General features: G+C 40.7%; 1 protein-coding gene and 1 long non-coding RNA gene across 2 annotated transcripts in view; one reads left to right on the forward strand and one right to left on the reverse strand.

Moving 5' to 3' along the window:
- The window catches only part of ABCA12 (ATP binding cassette subfamily A member 12), a 127,766-nt gene that overhangs the window by 20,300 nt on the left and 83,450 nt on the right, over positions 1–24,016 (forward strand). Inside the window, exons 3-10 of the mRNA XM_081849115.1 lie at positions 3,966–4,113; positions 8,748–8,836; positions 10,310–10,416; positions 12,993–13,178; positions 16,860–17,038; positions 17,723–17,835; positions 18,559–18,652; positions 19,725–23,741. Of these exons, the coding sequence (XP_081705241.1) occupies positions 3,966–4,113; positions 8,748–8,836; positions 10,310–10,416; positions 12,993–13,178; positions 16,860–17,038; positions 17,723–17,835; positions 18,559–18,652; positions 19,725–23,741 (4,933 nt within the window). The remainder of the gene's footprint in view (positions 1–3,965; positions 4,114–8,747; positions 8,837–10,309; positions 10,417–12,992; positions 13,179–16,859; positions 17,039–17,722; positions 17,836–18,558; positions 18,653–19,724; positions 23,742–24,016) is intronic.
- LOC309335518 overlaps positions 18,099–24,016 on the reverse strand; it is a 122,559-nt gene continuing 116,641 nt past the window's right edge. The window contains exon 3 of the long non-coding RNA XR_014153553.1: positions 18,099–18,113. This is a non-coding gene — a long non-coding RNA (uncharacterized lncRNA). The remainder of the gene's footprint in view (positions 18,114–24,016) is intronic.

The following is a 24,016-nucleotide window of genomic DNA, read 5'->3' on the forward strand; positions in this document are numbered from 1 at the left end:
TCATGATCTAGTGGTACATTGCGATGTTCAAAACCCTGCTTCCTACCACAGCGCTGAGGCATCAGGGTGAGATCGCCAAGGTGGTTTCACCCCAGCGCCTCAAAGCGCCAGGGAGGAACAGCTTCATGCTCACCATCTAACCAACCCCATCCTTCTCCATGAGAGCAGGAGAAGGATTGGGGCTGCTCAGCTAGAGAGCACAAAGCCTCCCACTCCTCACCTGAGTAGCCCCAATCCTTCTCCAACTTGCACGCGAGCAGGAGAAGCACTAGGGTTGCTCAGCTAGGGGCGTGAAGCCTTATGCTTCTCTGGCTTGTAAGCTGGGGGAAGGGAGCACTTTAACAGAGCCCCCACCTTGCATGAGCCAGTGGCAGGCTGGCTGCTCCGTTAACTGCTCGGCTGACGGGAGTGGCAACCGTGGGCGCTCAATGGAGCAGTTTCATGGAGCCTGCATGCCACCACTAGCTCATGTGAGCCAGTGGTTGGTCAGGGCTCCATGAAACTGCTTGGCTGAGGCAAGGGCAGTCGCATACTCCTCAGCCTTGCCAATCTAGCTTGTATCTCCTTCTAAGTCGGTATGAGGGCAGAGTGGGATGGTGGCTTCACGGTATATCACTAACTGCTGCCGCTCCTAAGTCCCTCTGCTTCCAGCACCCGGCTACAGCTTGTTTCTCTTTTGGTGCACTGGGCACAGGTGGTAGAGGAACTCAGGAGGGGCAGCGGTTTCACTCGCAATATACTGCTGAGTGAAGCTGCCATCGCAGTCTGCCCCTCATAGTGGCCCTGGGTGAGGTATCAATACATTGCCCAGGCCTACTTGGGATCAGCGTACTTAAAACAACTGCTAGTAGTTTTGAGTGCTGGATTGAGACTTGGGAGACCAGATTCTCATCCCTACTCAGGAGTGATGCTTGTTATGAGGATAAAATGGAGAAAGGAAGAACCATGTGCCCCACCTTGGAGGTCTCATTCAAACAGAGGTCTGACAGCCCTTAAGGAATCCCCTCAGTGGTCAAAATACCGTAGTTAGAGATTCCTGCCTTAGACTGCAAACTTAAAACTTTCTGTGAAGTTTCAATGAACTCAAAGGGACTTCTGAATAAACCTGTGTTGTGCTGTGAGAATCTGAAACTGATGTTCCTATGAACTGCTATGTTCTTACTTGCTATTCTATTCCTTATCTTTTGGTGGAACAAAATTTTGCATTTAACCTTGATTTAATTTTTAATTTTCCTGTATTTTTTGTATTTAAAGCCATTTGAGTGTTTTATATATATTTTAATTCCCCCAGTTTTATACTCTCTCCTTGTTGTTGTTTCAGGGATTGCATATTGGACACTCTTTGCTTTTATTTGTTGGCTACAATTACGGTTTTTCCTGTATTTTTCTTATTGTATATATAGATTTTTCAGTCATGGGACAGAAAGATAGAGTAGAAATGCTTGCATAAACAAAACTTACTGTCCTTACATGATATAAATAGCAAACACCCATGGTTTCATGTTGCGACCACCATCAGGAAAACCTGCAAATAATCTATCTATCTATATCTCCAGTCTCTGAACCCCTTTGTCCACGACTGATGTTCTACCCTAAGAAGGCACTAATTAACTGCTTTGTCATTTTAATGTTATGTTACTTTAATTACATCAGAATCCACTTCTAGAACAGGAAGGCAACTGTGCAATCATTGTTGCTTTGCTATCCAACAGTCATTAATTAATAGGTAGACTTCATTTGTAATTTTCAACTCTAAAGCAGAGTTAACACCCCACAGTCCTCTCCTTTATTAATATAAAGGACTATGGAGGAGTAAACAAGTCGTTTCTGGCTGAATTCTCAAGGGTCATAAGAAGAATCCTGCTGGAAGAGGCCGGCATCCTGTTCTCACAGTAGCCGGCCAGATGTCTATGAGAAACATGCAAGCAGAACCTCTCCATTTGGGATTCCCTGCACCTGGCATTCAGAGGCCTATAGCCTGGGACAGTGGAGGCAGAACATGGTCATTGTGGCTGGTGGACATTGATAGCCTTTTGCTCCATGAAAGGTGGTCTTGTTGGCACCTGTCTTGGGAAATAATGGAGGAGTGTGCCTTCAGGGGTGAAGTCAAACTGTTGGAGAGTTACAGCGCCTGTTGTGGCTGTAGAGACTGATATGGGAGAGATTTATGTTGTAGCTGGGCCAGATGCTTTCAAAGCCATCTAACTGGTGGCCATCGCTTCCTCTTGTGGACTCAAATTCAACAGTTTAACTACATGCAACAAAGGTGGAGTTTTTTTGGTCTGCCCTGAACCTTCCAAGATTCAGCTTTGTTGGATGTTCATGAGTTCTAGTATGACAAGGGAGAAAAGCTTTTCTCCACACCATGCCAACTAGGCTAAACTAAATGAGCTCTTAGCAGACCTGAATATGAGCTTTCCTCAATTGAGAGTATGATCTAAGTGTGAACTCACCCCTTCCTTACTTTCCCCCCTAGCAGGGACAGACTTTGGTAATATGGCATCCTGAGTGAAGACAAAATTTGGCAACTCTCAGAAAGATGTCTTATTTTCACAATAATTCATTTTGGTACAGTTGCTTTTTAATGGGTCTTCTCAGTAGGTACCCCATATAAATATATTATTGTGTGCCTCCTTGTCTTGGTGTCCTTTGTGGGGGAACCACTTTCACTGCCCTAAATCTGCCGTTGCTCCCAGCCAGATTCCAGTACCAAAAGGGAGCTGGCTGAGGGTAGACTGCAGGAGGAAGAGAGGTGAATAAGAGGAGGTCGGTTCAGCACATATCTGATATGCACTTTAAACCATACCACCACACGTGTGATTGGGGTTAACTCATATTTAAAATATCAACGATAAAGACATAGATTTTAATGACTTTGGATGAATACTTTTTCTGTGCACCATTTAGTCAGCTTTTACAGTAGGGTGTAATAGAGTTCATAGTGGGGGGAAACCTTGGTGCATTGCATCCAGAAAACCAGGCAAGTAACCCGGGAAACAGAATGCCAAAAGCTCATCAGTCCATTAAACTTCATCATCATCATCATCATTGTTTATTTGTATGCTGGCTTTCCACAGTTAAACCAAGCTCTGGGCAGCTTACAACATGAAAAGATTTACATAATCACAAAAATATATCAAAAGTTTTAATAGCCAATAAATTACATATCAATAGGTATGCAATAAAATTAAGTGATCCCTACATAAGTCATAATAAGGGCTAACAATAATGAATCTTAAAAATACCCAAAACAACAAAATTAAGCATCTCCAAAATTAAATCTTGACCTCAACAAAAACCCCAAACAATACCCCACACCAAGTGTCTCTAGGTATCCTGAGAAGCAGGTCCTGCTGGACTCACAGCGAAGGTGGCCTCTGGCCTTGTCAGCAGCCAAGTGGAGTCAGTCAGGGCCTGGCCCTTCGAGGCCAGGTGCCAAGAGGCCAGCAAGGCAAGGAGCAGGTCTGGCAGGACTAGGAGCAAAGAATAGTATATGATAAAGGTTTCTAGAACAATCTGAGTGGCTATATCCACTCTTGCCTCTTCTAGTCTTCCTTGATTTATTTTGTTCATCCTGGACCTGGGCACTTCTTCTGTACTCTGTATAAGACAGGCTCTAGACCATGCGCAGGGGGGGTCCTAAGCTGCAGGACCCTCTCTGGATGGAGCCTTGAATGCATGGAGAACAGGGCTGGGAAGTCTGACCCCTTTGATCTGGTTGGCCATCTGCACAAGGCTTTGTTTACTTCTGCCCTTCGAGGTGGCTGCTAGAAATAAATATCACTCTTCTTTGTACTTAGATTTGCTGTCAAAACCTTCATTTCTAATCTATGTGTGGTTCTGTTTTACGTCTCTTCATCATCAGAAACTTTTAATAATAAAAAAATGGACTGTAATTTTTCACTGATTCTCATGCATACCACCAAGCCATACTGATTTGTACCTATTTCTTGCCTACTTTCCAGGTTATCTCGCCCCCCGGAACCTTCCCAGTGCAGGTTTCTTTCCATTTCTTCAAACCGTGCTTTGTAGTTCAGATGCCAGGTGCAAAAGCACACCATATACACCTGAAGACCTGCTACCAAAATGGAATGGTGTATCACCCATAAACAGGTAAGGGAGTAAGTCCTCTTGTTACCTAAGAAGGGGGCCAAGTTCTCTTCTAATGGAGGGTGGGGGCAAGGCAGCTGGGAAAACCCCTTGCCTGATGAACAACAGAAAGTATTTTTTTTCCATAATACAATAAAATTAGAAATAAACAAAGAAGTGAAAAAGACAATAGAAATAAAGAAAGGAAAAAGAGCAAGAGAGAAGAGTAAGGTGAAGAAAACAAAAGTAAAACATTAGCAAACGGTGTAAGAGAACTTCCATGTTCCTCATTTAGTAATTATTTTAAACCTTCAGTCCATACAAACATCCATCTTCTCCACTCTCTGTTGAACAATATTTCTTTTAAATCAGGGTGTCTCAGAATCATTCATTTCTTTTTCCTACATTTCTTTTTCCAAGATAGGTTCTGTAATTATGTTAACCATTTTTAATTTTTTTTAACTCTGTTAATTCTGACCACCATGACTCCATATTGCATAATACTAAATTCTTACATCCAAATCCATGTTAAAGTCTCTCCATTGTGATCACACATTAGATCAATATTCCATTTTTACTTCCCGTTATAATCTGCTTGTTCATGCCCAGTTCTGTATGTTCAGTTCTATTTCCTATTATATTCTATTTCCTGTTTTGTTTATGTTTATGGTGACATCCTGCTCTCCTGCTCTAGAACTTTTCATTTTTGTTTTTTCCAGTCTTTTTCCAGAGAGAGTACCATAACTTTAATACCATCATTCTCTGAATTCAGATCATATGCAGAGTACTTTTTCTCTGCTAGAATAAAGACAGGCCAGCACTGAAGTCCCAGATCTTTCCCCCCTTCTCAACTCTATCAGCACCAAGTTCAAATAATTCTCAAATTCACCATTTGCGATTTTATCTTTTACTTCTCCAAATACTTGTGTGGGAATCATTTCCATTTCTGCATCACGTCTGCTTCTTTCCGTTTAATTATTTATTGATCCAGTCCTGCCAACATTTCATCAATTTGGTCTGAAGCCTCTGTGTATTCCTCCTTTCCATTTCCATTTCCGACCTCATATTACTCTGGCTCATTTCCCCCCATCATTCCCTTCATCTTCATCAAACATTGATCTGATCATTTTAAATTATTCATCCATCAACTGCTGAACAATACCAACAGTCACTGGGTCATCCAAAGGTACCACATTGGGTGCTTTTAATGTTCTAGATCTTATTAGACATTAAATCCACCTTAATGTTTCCCCTTAAAAGTCCTGGACTTCTGCAGCTGTAACTGTGTTATTTCAAAAGCAGATTCTTGTCTGCCTCCTTTCTCATGGCTAGTTATGGCTGCATCACTTTCGATTTCCCTGGTTCTTTAGTGGCAAGAAATAAAGTAAAAGGATTGAGGATTTCCTATCATCTGATTTAATTTTTGTTGTCTACCAGAAACCAGCCTGTCTGCTTTGCTATAACTCTTTAACAATTAGTTTCCTTTCTGTTTTTTCAGCCACAAAAGGTAGTACTCACAGATTTTCAAATTATAAATTTCCCCAAGCAGATGGAAAGGGGATGTGTGATTCTCATCACAGCTTCATTGTACCAAATATGTTTTCAAGGGCTTTTAAAAGAGAGGGTGAGATTCTTTTATTGGCATTGCTCCTTAGCTTGCCAGCTCTTCCTTGCTCCTGTCCAAGGTGCAGACAACAGAAAAACAGCTTTGATCCACGTGTCTTGAGGATAAATCCTTTTTTTTTTAATGATATTTATTAGAATTTCAAATAATACACAAAAGCAAAACAACAATACAAACACAAAACAAAAACAAGTATAATTTCAATCCCTTATTTTCATGTAACTTACTTCCCCGACCTCCTCATACCTCCCCTTTCTGTATTCCAATTTCTAATTATCTAATCAGCAAATCCTCTCCCTTATTTTCAATTTAATTTTTAACCTTTCTTTTCTTTTTACTTAATCAATACCGCTGAAAACCACTTAACTTCTAAAACCCACGTCATTCTAACATTCATTAATTTTGCAATGTTTCCTAAGATAGTCCTTAAATTTCTTCCAATCTTCTTCCACCGTCTCTCTTCCCTGTTCCCGGATTCTGCCAGTCATCTCTGCCAGTCCCATATAGTCTATCACCTTCATCTGCCATTCTTCCAAGGTGGGTAAATCTTGTGTCTTCCAATACTTTGCGATGAGTATTCTTGCTGCTGTTGTAGCATACATAAAGAATGTTCTATCCTTCTTTGGCACCACTTGGCCGACCATACCCAAGAGAAAGGCCTCTGGTTTCTTCAGAAAGGTATATTTAAATACCTTTTTCATTTCATTATATATCATCTCCCATAAAGCCTTAATCTTTGGGCATGTCCACCAAAGGTGAAAGAATGTACTTTCATTTTCTTTACATTTCCAACATTTATTATCTGATAAGTGGTAAATTTTTGCAAGCTTGACTGGGGTCAAGTACCACCTATAAATCATTTTCATAATATTCTCTCTCAAGGCATTACATGCTGTGAATTTCATAGGTCCACAACCTTTCCTAGTCAGCAAACATAATGTTATGTCCAATATCTTGTGCCCACTTAATCATAGCTGATTTAACTGTTTCATCCTGCGTATTCCATTTCAACAGCAAGTTATACATTTTTGACAAATTCTTAGTTTTGGATTCTAACAATTCTGTTTCCAATTTTGATTTTTCCACCTGGAAGCCAATTTTTCTGTCCAACTTATAAGCCTCCATTATTTGATAATAATGGAGCCAGTTTCGCACTTTATCTTTTAATTTCTCAAAACTCTGCAATTTCAATTTGTCCCCTTCTTGTTCCAGAATTTCCCAATATTTCGGCCAATTGGACTCCATATTAAGCCTTTTCACAGCCTTTGCCTCCATTGGCGACAACCACCTTGGAGTTTTGTTTTCCAGCACTATACAATGCTTTCCTGACAATATGGTTATTAAAAGCTTTATGAGCTTTTACCTTGTCATACCACAAATATGCATGCCACCCAAAAAAGTTATTAAAACCTTCTAAATCCAAAATGTCTGTATTCTCAAGAAGCAGCCAGTCTTTCAGCCAGCAGAAAGCTGCTGATTCGTAGTAAAGTTTAAGGATAAATCCTAGGTTACTCTGTCTCCAGAGTGAGTAATAGACCCAGACTATTAGTCTGGCTATTAACAATCCCCACAGAGCTAGCGGATAGCTCTCTGAATCTCCACAACTCTCTCAACTGTAGGAAGCTAGCCAGGCTTGATTAGCTTTTAATACTTGCTGAATCCAGGGATCAGAGGGATCTGGCACATACAAACGCATAACAATAGTATCAGCTTGCAGCAAAACTAAGTGATCAATTTTATCAAGCACATTCCTTGCTCCTGTCAAGCACATTCCTTGCTCCTCTGAGACTCTCTCTTAAGATTTGAAATATTTTGATGTAGACCACGCAAAGGAAGTTTACCTTACCCCACGTCTGACCACCTGGCTCTGTTGTCTGCACTGATTTGCAGTAGCTCTCCTAGGTTTCAGATAGGAGACATTCCCAGCCCTACCTAGAGATGCTGAGGGTGGAACTTGAGGCCTTCTGCATGCAAACCAGGTGCTCTGTCACTGAGTTCCATCTATTCTGCACCCAGAATCTCCTCTACAATACTCCAACCCTGCATCCCTGCCTAAGGTCACATGGAATGTGTACACCAAAGAGAGTGGCGAACCATCACATGGTTGACCCTGATTTTGTGGTGTTGGTCAATTAACTTAGATAGGATTCATGAGAAATTCTTATAAGGTCTTGAAAGAGAAAGGTGAGGAAATATGATAGGAGAGTTAATTGTGAATTAAAAATCTCCCAAACTGCCCTCCACACACCTGGCTTTTATGAACAAATCACTCGAGGTTTTAGCCCAGAAGTGGCAAAACTTTTAGAGGTAGAGAGCTGGATTCTCTCATGGCAACCTTCTAGAGCAGCCTTTCTCAACCTGTGGGTCCCCAGATGTTGTTGAACTACAACTCCCATCACCCCTAGGTCAGAGCAAGGTCAGAACTCAGGGATGATGGGAGTTGTAGTCCAACAATAGCTGGGGACCCACAGGTTGAGAACTGCTGTCTAGAGGCTGCATGCTCATGGTGAGTCTTGGTTAGCACATTTGGGGCCTTCTGCTGATTCCTTGTGGTTGCAGGGGCTCTGCATCTTGTCATTAAGGTTGTGGTTAGACTTGCTGTTGTTCCCAGTCTTCCTTTCATCATGCTCACTTCTACCAGCATTTGTCTCAGTTAAGAGCTGCCATGTGCGCTGGCTTGAACTGTTGCACCTGCAACATCCTGGGTGCTTCTGCTATACTGTTGCAGCATTACCTTGTGATGGAGCTGCAGTCTTGGATCTGGCCCTATCCTCTTTTTGCCTTACCCTATGAGAAAGACCACCAGGGGGAAAAGCAAATAGCTTGTCCGTAATGGAAATAACATCAAGATTGGTTCCAGAATGGTTCTAAACAAAACAACAACCCATTGCTTGAAATAAAGGCAGTGCTTTATCAAGAAATTCACATTTTGGTGGGAAGAACTTGGCCTGAGTGGTTGAATGCCAGGGGCTTCAGTGAAGGGGTAACTATAAGTGATGATGCAGGATTCTTCTCACTCCTTTTTCCTTATCAGAAAACGGAGAAGGTCAGCTAACCCGGAGAAGGACAGCCATCCATCATCCCAGAGTGCTGATGTTCCCAAAAGCAAGAATGGTTCATTGGGTAGGTTATTTGATTCTATTAAGAGTTTAGCAAACTTCCGCTATTAGCTGCAGATAAATGTTATAACCATGGAGAAGTATTTGAACAAGGCCCAGGCGAGTTCTATTAAAACAATTGCTTTGTTTTCTTTGGGAACTTGAGTGAGTAAGCAATTATTTTAAGCAGCTGAGGATATCTTAGTAACAGCAGAAGCCTATATACATGTATATGCAAAACTTCAGTGGGACTTATTCCCAGATATGTGTGCAGTCTCATGTCCTGCAAGCTCCAAAAAGCTCAGTAGGACTTGATTCCCAGGAGGTCATTGATATGACTGTGCTTTATTTGTTAAAACTATTCAGAATAGTTACAGGTATGTGCCTTTATATTAGGGTTGCCATACATCTGGAATTTCTCAGGCATTGTTGGGATTCGGCCATTCTAAACAATGTCCAGACGTATGGCAACCCATGTCGGAAGTGTAGATTTCAGTAAATTTGCTTAGAAATAGCTCAAACAACTTTGCCCTTTCTCCTTCCATGTCTGCAACGGGGGGGGGGGGAGAGAGAAGGGGGAAGGGGGCATCAGCCTCTGCTGCTAGCGCTGCCTAAGCAACCACTCACATTTTCTGTGTTTTAATAAAGTTGTGGCCAAAATTATGCCAAAAACCTAAAACAAAAATTATGTATCAATTGTGTTTTTCTTGGGGTGTCTTGGGGACCTCAACACACAAAACTAAAGTGCCCTTCCTTCTCTTCACATATCCTCATTGGCTGGATAGGGAGCCAAAGTGAAAGTGAAAGTGAAATTTCTCAGGACTCAGACAAAGGCAGAAAATCAATTTTCTGAGCCATAAAAATTTGTTCAGGACTACGGCAAAGTCAGGAAATTGGTTTTTTAAGCCATAAAAATTTGTGGCTCCCATAGTCCAGTTTAAATCAGATAGATAACAGGCTTGCTTAAAGTGGCATTAAGGGAGAAAGGAAGTTCTGCTGAAGAAGAAACCCCTTTAAGTGAATGGGAGTTGTTTTAGAATCTTTGTGGGAACACCTTGGATGGCTCGTGATATGAGGTTGTTCCCTGGGGAAAACTGCAAGGGAGGGGAAATCCTACCTTTACTTTGAAGCATTGGGAAGGAAGTGCAAGTGTGTGGCTGTTGGCTGGATAATTACCTCAATTCAGGCTTCTAAAATCAGCAGGGGATGACTGTTCAGCTGGCTAGCAATTGTATGATTGCATGGTGCAGACAGTGGTGACCATCAGCTCCCTTATTCAAAGGCAAGAACATGATTCTCCCAGAACAAACTGGTTACTACTGGTTTCGCACCACAAACTGCCTTACCAGTTATTGCTGCTTGGAGTAATGGACTATGACGGCTACATTTATCCATGCCAAACAGAGGCACTGTTTACCTTACGTAGGAGGCGTCATGAGCTCACATTCTTTGGCAAATTCAGCATTTGAAATTTGTATATTTTTAAAAATCATTGCAGGGCTATTTGATTCAACAGTCAATCCGAGAAGCATTGCTGAAAATATTTCCTCATCAGCCAGCCATGCCAGAATTAACTTGCTCAACAAGATTCTCAGTCTGGGAGAGGTAATTTCTATATTTGCTTTAATGAGATCACCTTTGGAATACCATTTTGTTACGTAATATTAGTGCGTGGGTTTATTTTAATAAGAAAATGCAAGTGTGTTTCTAGTTTCCAAAATTGCTATCTCGGTGTGTTCAAATAGCAACAGATCTTATTTTAGATTGTTCCATGGAGATCTGGTACAAATAGATGTGCAATTGAATGTGATTTGACTATGCCTGGTTCACCTTTCATATGAATCCATAGTTAAAATATGCTCTGTTTCTCCATTGTTGCTGCTGCTGCTGCCACACCAGGAAAAAACAAGCCACAGTCCATCTAATAATAATAATAATTTATTTGTACCCTGTCCACCTGACTGGTTTGCCCCAGCCACTCTGGGTGGCTTCCAGCATATATAAAAACATAGTAAAACACTAAACCTTAAAAAGCTTTCCTATACAGGGCTGCCTTCAGATGTCTCCTAAGGGTTACTCTTCTCCTTGACATCTGATGGGAGGTATTCCACAGGGTGGGTGCCCCTTCCAAGAAGGCCCTGGTTCCTGTAGCCTCACTGCCAGAAGTGGGAACTGCCAGAAGGCCTTCAGTGCTGGATCTCAGTGTCCATTCTGAGAAGAGCCTGGGTTTGGGGCTAGTAGCAGCTTCATACTTTTCATACTTCCTGGTTTCCAAATAGAACATGAAGTCTAAGAGGGACATGTGCATCCCTGAGTGGGTGCATGTGCAAACAAGCTATAGTCACTTCTAGGCATGGCAGTCGGACAGGCAATGCTCCATATGCCTTTACTGGGAAGTATGGGGTGGGGTTGTGGTGTTCACAGTCCCAATTAAGATTTATTACAAGTTCTGGTGCCCTGAGCCCTTTCTAAAAAAAAAAAAAAAATATTTTATTAAGGGTTTTCTTGTTTTACAGTGTAAGTGTAATGCCTCGTATTTCCCCCCCCCCCCATGTAACATTTTTACAAATCCATTTCATTTGTTGAGGCATTAGGGGGAGAAGAAAAAAGAAAAAAAAAAGAAAAAAAAGAAAGGGGTGGAGGGAGGGGAGATGGATGGGGGTGGGGTCGGGTAGCGGTGTTTCTATTATGCTTAATGTATGTAGTTTGGTGTCAGCGTGCTTGTGTTGTTCACTTGTGTTCCTTTGGTGGTGAGAGAGGTTGGGGTTGGCCTAGGGTGTGATTGTTTGTTTGTGATTGGCTGTGGTGATCTTTGTTTTCGTGTGTGAGTGAGGTGGGTGGGTGTTTTGGATCAGGTTAGCCATATTGATTTGTATGCTGTTGGTGGATTATTGTCATTGTCCTGTTGGGCTATGTATGTGATAAAGGGGAGCCATACCGGGGTGAAGGTGTCTTCTTCTGTTTGTCCCCGTGTCAGTTTCAGTTTATTAGTTAATTTTTCTAGTAGGGCTGTTTCCCATACTATTTGGTACCATTGGTCCATGCTTACTCCTGACAGGTCTCTCCAGTGTCTGGTTATGGTGTTTCTGGCTGCTGAAAGTAGGTGGGTTATGAGTTCTTTGTGGTGTAAATGGGCATTGTTGTCTTGGAAGATGTTTAGTAGGGCCAATTCTGGGGTGAAGTCTAATACTTGCTTAGTCATTTTACATATTTCTTGTATGGCTGTTGTCCAGAATAGTTGGATTTTGGGACACTCCCACCACATGTGAAGGTATGTCCCTGTGGAGGTGCACCCTCTCCAGCATTTTGGTGAGGTTCCTGGGTGTATTACCGGTAGTTTCCTTGGTGTTAGGTACTACCTGTAGGTGAGTTTCATTGTGAGTTCTTTTCTTTTCGTTGATATGGATTTAAAGGGGGGTTTAGACCACATTCTGGTCCATTGAGTGGGGTTAATCTCGTAGCCTATGTCATTCTCCCATTGTTTTTTGATTGCGTCTAGGGGATTTGCGGGATTTTGGAGTAGTATTTTGTATATTGCGGATACCGTCCCTTTATCGTTTCCCTTTGTTGTTAGGAGGAGGTTTTCAAAGGTTGTCAGGGGCCTAGTTGCTGCTGATTTTACTGTTGGGTTGTTTAAGAGGGCATGTAGTTGGTGTTGTGTTAACCAGGGCATTTGGGTGTCTTCTAGTTTGTCTTGTATTTCTTGTGTTGACAAGGGTTTGTTATTTTTATAAAAGTCTATTAGGCGATATAAGCCTTTGGTTCGCCAGGTTTTTATCTGGAGGTTTTGTGCTGCATGGTGGAATAATGGGTGGTACGCCAGGGGGATTAGTGGGGATGGGGTTGGGGATAGTTTGCCTATTTTTGTTTTCCATGCTTTGAGCATGGTCTGTGTGTACCTGTTAAGTGTTGTGGGAATTTTCTTTAGTTTGTTTGGGAGGAATGGGTATGTTGTGGTGCAGGTATTTTCAATTATGTCCCTCTCTAGGTGTACCCATTGTTTTGTCTCATCTTCTAGTACCCCGAGCCCTTTTGCTAGCCTCGTGGGTGTAACAATTGTGATCTTTTAACCTTTGCACCAACAATTGTAGCTGTTAAAAAAAATTGATGAAACCATTGATCATTCATACATTGAAACAACCACCTCATTTTCAGTTCTTGTACGGAAATTTATTTTATAGATGCAGATGCACAAGTCTTCTGCAGGAAACCTTAAAGCTGGTATTTGTGAAGTCATGGCGGCCGATGCATCATCACAGAATCTCCTTTGGGAAGTCTTTGGAACAAACATCTATCGAACATTTTGCTTCACCAACTTGTCCCTTGTAGAATCCTTCTTTCAGGAATTCAGAAGTCAGATTCCTAAAGTGAGTATCCAACTCATTTTTTTTTGTCTGCTAAATAATAACCTCAATCAAATTGCTTAGAGGAAAAGTTCCCCCTCTTCCCTTATCAGAGTAGCTTTTCACATTGTGCCCATTCACTCACCCTGTACCCTCAGCATAACAGCTGGCAGTTTTGTAAAAGAGGCATTTCAGTTTCTTTGTGCTTCATGAACTGCAATAGCTGGAAATGAATGGCAGGAAGAATCAGGGATGGAATATCAGACTTTATCTTTGATTGTTGGAAAATAGGCAGGCTGATCTCTCCTTGATCAAGGGCAAAGGCTGGAGATGGGAACGCTTGCAATATTTGTTAAGCTAAACTCAATAGTAGCAGGTGTGAGTGTTTAAACCTAGATTTTCTCAGCCATGTAAAAAGAGGGGAGTTGTGGGGACTGTTTATAAGATCAAAACGATTGCATGGGCAGGAAGTTCTAAACCTTCTCCTTTGTGTGACTTCCTGTAGCTTATACATAGTTTATATCATGGATATTTTAATTCTCAGATGATTAGATTACGTTTCCCTCCATCCCTGACCATTGGCCATGCTGGATGCTGGTGAAGGGAATCAGAATCCAACAAAGACATGAGGTCCACAGGTTTTATAACTCTGTCCTAGGGGAGATGATGAGAAGCAGGTACAGGGAGAGTTCAGCTCCATCAACCCACATACCTCCATATCTCTAACGTTTGGATCCCCACACCCACTTTTATACAATGATCAGAGCAGATCTGAGTTTCAACAAATAAGTTTGCTGCTGCCCTTTCTAGTTTGACCCTGGTTATACCTGACAAAGAGTTCTAAAGGGAAAATTCAACAGGGATTTGAGGGAATTTGAGAAATGAGCAAGCATTACTTACCATAAAAGTCAGATTATTGGCCCATCTAATCAGGTGTTGTCTACCTCAATTGGTATCAGTTCTCCAATGTCTCAGAGGAAGGGTCTTCATCAGCTGTAGTCGCCAAGAACTTCTGAAGTGGAAATGTGTATTGGTTTGGTAAAAGGAAAAATAGAATATGGTGAAATAAAATGAGAATTCACTGTGTGCCTAGATTTGGGGCAAGTACTGGGCAAATGAGAGAGCCCAGCAGAGGTTTAAAATCACAGAGCATGCAACAAAGTAAAGCATTGAAATATAGGCTGTTAGACCTTTGAAATATCCCCTTCTAAGTTGCTTCCAAAGTTCCCCACTTCCCTTAGCATAGCAAGAGACTACACGTTTGGGAAGCTTAAAATGGTTTACAGTGGTACCTCAGTTGTCAAACGTAATCCATTCTGGAAGACTGTTCGACTTCTGAAATGTTCGAAAACCGAGGAACAAAGGGCAGTTGGCAAAGTCAATGGAGAAAAAAGAAAAAAATGCAGCGGAAGCCGTTCGACTTCTGAGGCACGTTTGAAAATGGAAGCAATTACTTCTGGGTTTTTGGCGTTGGGGTTCCAAAATGTTCAGCTTCCGAGACGCTTGAAAACTGAGGTACCACTGTACTTATAAACTCTTCAAAGGTCAGATTCATATGCCTTTCCATACAGCAGCAAGAAAAGATAGGCAGTTTCAAAATGGTAAATATTTCTAAATTATTCATATAAAACCACAAAGATGGCTTGCTTAAGCCAGGCAGTCTAAGGTTGGAGCATCTAGATTTGACCTCCTTACTGGTAGGGTTCACATGATGGAAAGGAAAAAGAGCAAAGAGTTTGGTAACCCTTCCTCCCACATTGAGGGGATGTAACCTAGCTAAGCCTGGCAGGACAGCTTACTCTATGGTCTTAACCCCTTCATGCATTACAGTGGTACCTCTGGTTACATACTTAATTCATTCCAGAGGTCCGTTCTTAACCTGAAACTGTTCTTAACCTGAAGCACCACTTTAGCTAATGGGGCCTCCTGCTGCTGCTGTGCCGCCAGAGCACGATTTCTGTTCTCATCCTGAAGCAAAGTTCTTAACCTGAAGCACTATTTCTGGGTTAGTGGAGTCTGTAACCTGAAGTGTATGTAACCTGAAGCGTATGTAACCCAAGGTACCACTGTAATTAGAGTTAAGCATGTTGGTTATATGAGGCTGGTTATATCCAAGGATCAAACCTGGCACATCATGAATTCAAAGCATGGCCTCTGCCACATCACCATGTTACTTCTTAAAGCTATAACACCTATTTGCCTTAGGCCATGTGTTTGTGTGAACATAGTAGCAAACTTTAAAAGGAATGAAGGCCCTGATTGAAGGTGATAAAAGCATCCCTTTCAGTTAATAGAATTAATGCAGACATCCCTTCCATACAGAAAAAATACTTGTGCACCATATATGCACCAACACATGTAACACTTCTATAGGCATCTGTTTCACTGCTTGTATATTTAATATACAAGTCATTAAGAAGCTGCAGACAACAGTGAATTCCTGCTGCAAGTGCAGGCAGTGGTCAGCTATATGTTCCCTCCCTTGAACTGAGTTCAAAAGAACCTCTTATTGGAATCATCAGATTAGGTTTTTTAAATTTGATTTTCCATAAGTGTCTGCTTTCTCCTGTTGTGCCTTCATCATGTTTTATAAGGGCATCACCCAGCAACTCTTATTCGATCTGATGCTCTAGAGCTAGGACAGTCCAAGCCTTTGGCAAACTTCACTACTTTCTGGGAGCCCAAGCCTGTACCACAGTTTCCTCTTCCTATCTGGGAGGTTTTACAACTGGCAAGATCACAAGATCTCCTAGTCATGGAACAGGTTCATGCAGGTCTGTAGTTCTCAATTCACAGCAGCATCAGCAAGTGAAGCAAATCTCCACACCCCGTATGTAGCTGGGCTTTCTTGAAGTTTAGTATGGAAGCATTTAAATTTTCAACCAGGCCAAATTAATATTTTTACTACTAGTAGTAGTATGGTTTGAAACATGTGTTTCAAAAAGTACAATACTTTTACAGAACAGTAATAAAAAAAACAACCCAGAAAGGTGTGCCCCTGAGGAATGTGTATTCAGTTCATCACGAAGGGGTTAAGCCAAAAGCTACTCAGGAAAGGGTTTTTTAAAGAATGACTTGAAGTAAGTATGGAAGTGGGTCAGCGTTACGTAGGTGATCTGGGAGTAAGTTCTGGGCATGAGGAACAGCAATCAGGAAAGGGGGAAGTTTAAAGAATACAGTAGTTTGGTGATGAACCTGAAGCACCTTTCTTTGGTTAATGCGCACTTCACGTGCTTTGTAGGCATGACATAGCAAAGGAGAAATTTCTAAATCCATTTAGGCCATGCTGTGACCCGTTTTACTTATCTTAGGCCACAGTCTTGCCCACAGTTGCTGAAATCTATGGGGCAACAAGGTGCACTTTTGTGGGCGGGCAGCTATCCTACTGTTTTATTGCAGCAGCAGATTCTCTGTAGGACATTTTTCATCCATTCATTTCAAGATTAATTCTTAATCTTGCTGGTTTTTCCTTTCCTGCCTAGTTCTAAAAAGGTATCTAGAATGACAAGCGCTGAAGTCAAAGAAGTGGCTTCAGGATGCCTGCCCAAGTATGCTATCACTCACATACTTTCCCCACAGAGCTGCAGTTTGAAGTTGTTTCCCTCCCTCCATTGTGAGCAAGCTATGATTAAAAGAGAACTGGGGTCCTGTAAACTGCTCTCTCTATCTATCTATTCCTTTTTAAAGTTTCATTTTTGTTTTAAGTTGCAGCAAGATTCTCAGTACCAGGTGGCTTTTGTCAAGGAAACAGTTTCGTTCTTATCGCTCATCTCCCAAGTGCAGAATGAAACTTCTCTATGGCGCATCCTCCTGATGGCCCCAGATATCACTCAAGGTGTCAGTGCTATGAAGGATATGATTGCAGCCCTTCAGAACACAAGCAGGTAAAAGAAAAGGCAAGCTATACACCAAAAACATAATAGCTATGCCTGGTATTTCGCTGACAGTGATGAAGTGGTAGCTTCCACTGACAGTTATAAAGGGAGGTGTTATGAAAGGAGAGCATGAGATTTCGGTGGCTCAGTAGTAGACTGGTTTATTTGAAGGTCTAGGCTGTGTACATGGACTTCATCTGTCGTGCTTGTTTGATTAAAGTGATTTTATTGTTCTTGGTGGTACAGGAATTTTTGCAAGGATACAACAACATCTAATACAACATTGTATTATCAATTGTTATATCAAAGGAGCTAATAGAATAACATAGTGAAAGAAATGAATGTTTATAACAGAAAGTGCAAAAAATTAAAGCAAAACAAACAAACAAACAAACAAATGGGGCAGTGATGATTGCCACGTAGAAGTGTCTTAGGGAGGGAAACCCTGACTATTCGGAATTCATAGACTTCATGGCATTCATTTTCATCCTCCCCTTTATCTCCATTTCTTACTGCTTTGGGAATAGGCTGCCTGCCTCCTGATGCTTGCCATTTTGTTTTCCTAAAATGCCCTAGACATTGTGCAATTTCTTCCCTAACACTACCTAGCTATTTACAGGAACCAAAGCTGTTTGATGCTCTATAATATGCTCATTCTGTGTTACTATTGCTTTATTTCCCCTGTTTACAAAGAATTATTATGGCTGTGGAAAAGGATTCTCCACTAGTTGCAAGTGACAATGGACTGCAAGCCATACAGAACATGATTGGTGGTCTGCTGCATGCCTTGAACTGTTCAGAGCAAGGTGAGGCCGCTTGCTTATCTCTTTATCAGGCATCTAAGTAATATTGATGGACAAGTTTAAGCTCTTGCAAATCCATACTTGTTGCATCATACAAAAAATAATTTTTTGCTTCAGTTTATAACAGACACTAAGATGAACAAAATAATGAAATGCTTACTGCTAACAGAAGCAATTTTTTCATAAGTTATTCAAGGCCTTGTTGATGTGTTTGTTCTGATAAATGGAAAAGATTAATAGTCATTAGAGATACTGGGGTGGTTTGTATGTAATGTTTATAGCTTAAGAGAGCTTGGAAAAGGGTCTCTTCTCATCTCCTCCTGACACATGCCATCTCTGGCACATTATTTAACCCAGAGTTCATTTTTTCTGAGACAGGTAACTCTGGTTTCACGTCTGTTTACTAACCAGGATCTTTAAACATGGTTTATTCTTGGATCTTGTTAAGATCCTAGTTAGTAAGCCATCACCACCCCAGTGTTCCCCATATGACACACGGTTTTAAGCAAACCGGGACTGAAGGGCTGGATATAGTTTTGGGATGGGGAGAAGTTTGTTTCAGTTTCCATGTAAATCCTAATTGATCAAATTTGCACTTTCCAAAACACAGCCATACTTCAAAATTCACATTTATCCTTCAAATGCTATGTTTGACTATCATCACAATTAAAGCTGAAAGGCAGTAACTCAAACTGTGGATTTATCTTGTTTATTTTTATTTTGTAGATAATAGCAGCTCAGCAATGAATGACATTTGTCGGCTCTCTCTCTACTGGAAAAACAACCCAACTTTAATGACTCAAATGAAAGACATTGTGAGGTGAGATTAGAGTAATAAATTATTTATGGGGTGAAAATTAGGTTTTTGCTAATGTGAAATTTTATTCTGGGGGGCAGTGGGAAGGGTGCTTTGCAAAAACTGCATAGCTTTCACTAGATCATATGAACATTTCACCAGCATCTGCTGTGTTGTTGAGGCAAAGCTGGTCGATTAAACTCATAACACACTGTGGATTTTAGGGGGAAATGTATCCCTGAGAGTTAGTATTTGTGTAACATTAACATATGCATGATTCCTCAGAAGTAAGTCACCTTGGCCGGGATTTAACTAACCAGCTCCATAAATGGAAGCCTTGAACAAGGATTTCTGTTTGTGCAATAGGGCTTTCCTTCCTCTCCTCTTTCGGCAGGCCCTGTCCCTCAAAATTGGCTTTTGTGTGTATGTGTGAGAATTCCCAGAATAGTACACAAACGGAGGAGAGGGGCTTGTTCCATCTAGCAAACTGAAATGCTTGTGTAGAGGGAACAATTGAAAGAGCTTGATGTTGAATTCTACCCACAGTGTTTAGTGGGCTTACTCCCAGCTAACTGTGTATAGGATTTCAGCCACAGTGACAGAATCCATGACGCATTGGTTGTTCTCAAATGTAGCACAAAACTATGGCTTAAGGTTTATATGCACAAGTATTGGGCACATGCACTTCCTTCCTCTCTTCCTTCAACGCAGCAGTGAGGTGGGAATCAGAACCCTTTGCTTCTATTTTTTATGAATGATGATTTGTTGTTATATGCAAGCCTAGAAATGCAGCACCATTCAGAAACTGATGGGAGCATACTTCATTCTTCAAGCAGAAGCAACATGTTGTTTACTGAATTTTAAAGAATTACACATTTGTCATGGCATAAAGACTGACACGTTTATTTTGCCATGTTCTAGCTTGAGGGGGCATTATTGTCTTTTTGTTATTATGTTATGTATTTTGTGGAGGTTTCGTGTGTTTTATGTTGTAAACTGCCCTGTAATCTTTGGATGAAGGGAGACATATAAACTTGATAAATAAATGTTTGATTTCATTTGAATTTGTATTTCTGTATTTTTGTTCTCATTTCAGAAAAATATTACCTCCAGATTTTGCTGGTGAAGACTTCAAAACGCGTAATCTCTTAAAGGATTTAGAAACCATTAAGAAGTCTCTACATCTTTTTGAAGTTTTACCAGAGAAATTTAGCATTGCTGAACTGAACAACCTGTTCAAGCAATATGAGAATAACAGTAGAGTGAACTTGACTGATATCCTTCAGTGGCAAATGGAGGCTGACCAAGACAGTAAATTAAGAGGTGCACTTAATAGGAGAGAAATCAACCAAATCAACAACTTCACATCTCTCCTGCTTCAAAATGACTTTAATAGGCTGCACTTGCTTGATATAATGGCTCACTTGAAAGAAAGTAAAAATGTTCCCAAGTTTAGAAACATTTGGAATCGAACATTTTTAAATAAGACTAATATTATGGTCACAAAGATATGGCAAACCATTAAAACGATAAATTCTCACAAATTATCTTATACGCCTGAAAACCTTAGAAGGTACTTAGCATCAGTCCAAGATGTGCCATCATTGTTTTCAGATTTTCTGTTTAAACCTACTACTATTTACAACTTTCCTGAGAAGTTCTTGACACTCCAAAAAATCTTAAATATTGTAGCAAATGTTGAGAAAAGTCATAATTACTTACTGCTATCCTTCATTATTGACAAGATGCAGGACATTCAAAATTTCGTTGGTGAATCTCATTGGAATGAATTCAATCATTATTGGCGTATTACAGAAAAACTGAGGTCTGCAAAATGGAGTGATACAGATATTGTTGCCTATGGGCAGGTTTTAGACATATTGCACAACAATCTTCATGTTCACCACAATGGCTCTGGCCTTCCTTTGAAAAAGGAGCTTGGGCAGCTGACCAAATTTGTGAACCATTTAATGAAAGAATACAGTGAGCAGAACATCAGTGGGGCAAATGTCTCAATGTTTTTAGATGCTGCTCTGAAAACTATAGATGTGCTAGAAGATTTGGAGGAAAGGTACATTCATGAATTAATTCCTGTTAATCCGCTAAAGGATGCCAGCAATGAAACTGTCCAGAGATTGTTCCAAATATTCAAGGAAGGGGTAGATATACTTTCTGATCCTAGGCTGACAGAATCATCTAGTATAAAAAAATTGGATACCCTCTACAGTTTTTCACGCATGTTACTTTTGCAGAAGTTGTATAGGACTTCAGCACAGCATGATTCTTCAGGAGAAGCAAAAGTACAGGATCTTTTGTATTTAACATTGACCCCTTTTCTAAGGGAAGATAATCAGGTTAATGAAAGACTGCAGAACTGTACTGTCAAGGATGTTCATCACATTATTCTTGAAGTGCTGTTGAATAATGCCACCCTACTGGATGCCTTAAGAGGAAGCAGCTGCCATTTCCTCTTTACCTCCACAGACTTGGAAAACCAAACAGCCCACCATCATACATTTACTGAGTGGTTTCAGCTTGTGATAAGAAATTTAAAATTGATGCCAACTTTTCAAACTCTCCACAAAGACAAATGGAAATACTTTTCAGATGAATTTCAGTGCTTCATCAACTCATTACAAGTTTCGTCAGAGTTTCTCTCCAGACTGAACTATTTCCATAGCTACAAGAATCCCTGGATACAAAAGATGCATAGAGGTCTAACAGCCATCTCTAATGAATTCCACCAGAGTAATCTGACCTGCCAAGCACCATGGCTCGGGCTTATGGACATTATAAATGGACCTTCTGCTTTGCACATTTTAAGCCCTTTTATTCTGAATGAAACAGAACCTCGTGCACAAAATTTATCTGGCAGTGTACCACAACCCCTTGCATCTTTTATTTTGTTACAAAATGAGCCCTATAAGAATGCCTCTGTATCAAAGATGTTAAAAGTGAGCAAAAATGATGCAAGTCAATCAAAATGGAAGAACTTATCAAAGGTATTGAGTGAAGTTGCAAATATGTTGAGCTCCAATCAGAATGTGACAAATGCAAACCAGTATGTTCGACTTTTGGACATGACCAGGAAAGCTCTACTTCTCATTGGCACAGGACTAGCGCCTAATAAAACAGAAACTCATCGGCCCCTTGAGACCTTAAGTTGGCAGATGAAAGCTTCCTATTTAGAAGACATGCTTGCTTCATTAAAATTATTCCTAAGTGAAACCTCTGACATAGATTTCAAAGCTCATTTAGAAATACTTTTTAAGAATTCGTCTCCACCTGCTGATGTTCTTGCTCAAAGCCTTTTTTATATGAACCCTCACTGGAAAGAAACCAAGAAGGCATCAAACTTAAGTAGAATGATTTGGAATCAGCTGTTTTTAAATGAGACCAAGTTTAAATTAGCAACAATATGGGAAGATATCAAAAAGGTGATGTCTATGGCAAATCCACTGTTTCCTGAGGATGTGAACTTTGATGCAACACAGGAAGCTCCATTGCAGTTTTCAGATGTTCTGCTTAGATCTAAAAGCACAAAAAACATTTTGGAGTACTTCTTAGCACTTTTGAATAAGTATCGTTTTACAGCAAACATGAGCATGAGCCACAATGCCCCCTTAATGGCGTACCTTTCAGGAATAATGCAAAAAATCCAAAACACCACAAATTTACACACACGGGATAATGGTTCTGATACTCTTTTCAGTGCAGAACTGAAGGAACTGACTAGACACTTATCCCACATTACACAGAAGTATGCTGAGGAAGACTCACAAAGCAGCAACATCTCAGAAGTAATCAATGTGGTTCTCAGGAATCTGTTGTTACAGAAAACTTTTGAACACCAATTTAACACCAGCCAATTAGAAGCAACCCCTCAGTTGGTCTATGATAGCAATAAAGCCCTCCAAAGGGTATATGACATACTGAGGCAAGGGACAATAATGCTTTCTCACAGCAGATTGGAAGAAGAAACTGCTAAAGAAAAAATTGCTGCAGTGTATGGCTTCTCACACTTTATCTTTCAAAAAGAATTTAATGAGTCTTTGTTAGGGCTTAGTACTTTAGCAGAAGCAAAGATAATAGATCTCTTGCATTTATCTCTGAGTCTTTTCTCAGATATTGGGAACCATGGAGCTGGAAGGCCACATAACTGCAGTGTCCAAGATGTAATTCATGTAATACTTCAGATGTTGTTTAAGAATGCCACTATCCCTGAGTCCTTGAAGCAAAGTCATTGCGAACTACCTTTTACTTCCAGGGACTTTGAAAACAGAACAATGCCCAATCAAACATTTACTGAATTGTTCCAGGACTCAATAAGCAACTTAAAGCAGACTCCAGAATTAGCAAGACTTTACCAAAACAATAGTGAATATTTGTCAAGTGCATTGTTATGCATCATCAAATCACTACAGTTTTCTTCAAGCCTGCTTTCAAAAATGGACACCCTCTTCCATTTTAAACATCCATGGATAAGGGACATTCATAAAACTCTAGCAATAATCTCTAACGAGCTGCCCCCAAGTGATTCAGCTTGCCCAATCCCTGTTCTTAGTGATACAAATAATACAGTCAACTATGATCCTTTGAATCTTGTCCCGCTTTTCTTTGCCAGTGAAGCAGAATTTTATTCACAAAATCTCACAGACAGCTTAGCTGATTGGAATAATTTGTCAGTGTTTTCCAAGCTATTGCAGGATAGCCTTCCTTCAAATGCTGCCATAAATGAAGTGCTTCAGATTGCCAGGGAAGCTATCCACAGCCAATCTGGATGGAAGACTTTTTCTCATATCTGGAACATGTTTCTCAAGTGGAACATTACGGAAGTTGAGTATGTGAAGCGTGGCTTGAAACTAGTGGAAAGAGTTCTACTTGACAATGAAGTACCTGATGCCAGTGTTTTTAAAAATGTTACATTTTTGAATTTACTGAAGGAGCTAAAAGCAGATGTGAATCTACATTTTCTTCAAGACAGAACCAATCTGGAATATCAGCTTGACCATGTTGCACACCCTTCTGTCATGACCACTGAAATGCTACTAAATAGAATACTGCTTCAGAATGAATTGGTGCAAACACTGCCTCCAAGCAGTTTGATTGGACGGTAAGTGGTCAGTTTCATAACTGTAACAATCTGGTGTTGAATTCAACAGTTCAAAGATTATTCAACCTTGTTCTCAAATAGAGGTGGGGTGTCTCTAAATATCAGAGAGTTGCCAAATAGGGAGAGCGCTGTTCCACTCAGGTCCTGCTTGCGAGTTTCCCATAGGCATCCAACTGGCCACTTTGAGAACAGAATGTTGGTCTAGGTTAGCCATGGGTGGCTCGTCCCGCCCTCGCCCTACGCCAATGGGCAGCTTGCTTTGCCTGAGCGGCTTC

Source organism: Podarcis erhardii (assembly GCF_964252035.2).
Source record: "Podarcis erhardii genome assembly, chromosome: 1".
NCBI lineage: Eukaryota > Metazoa > Chordata > Lepidosauria > Squamata > Lacertidae > Podarcis > Podarcis erhardii.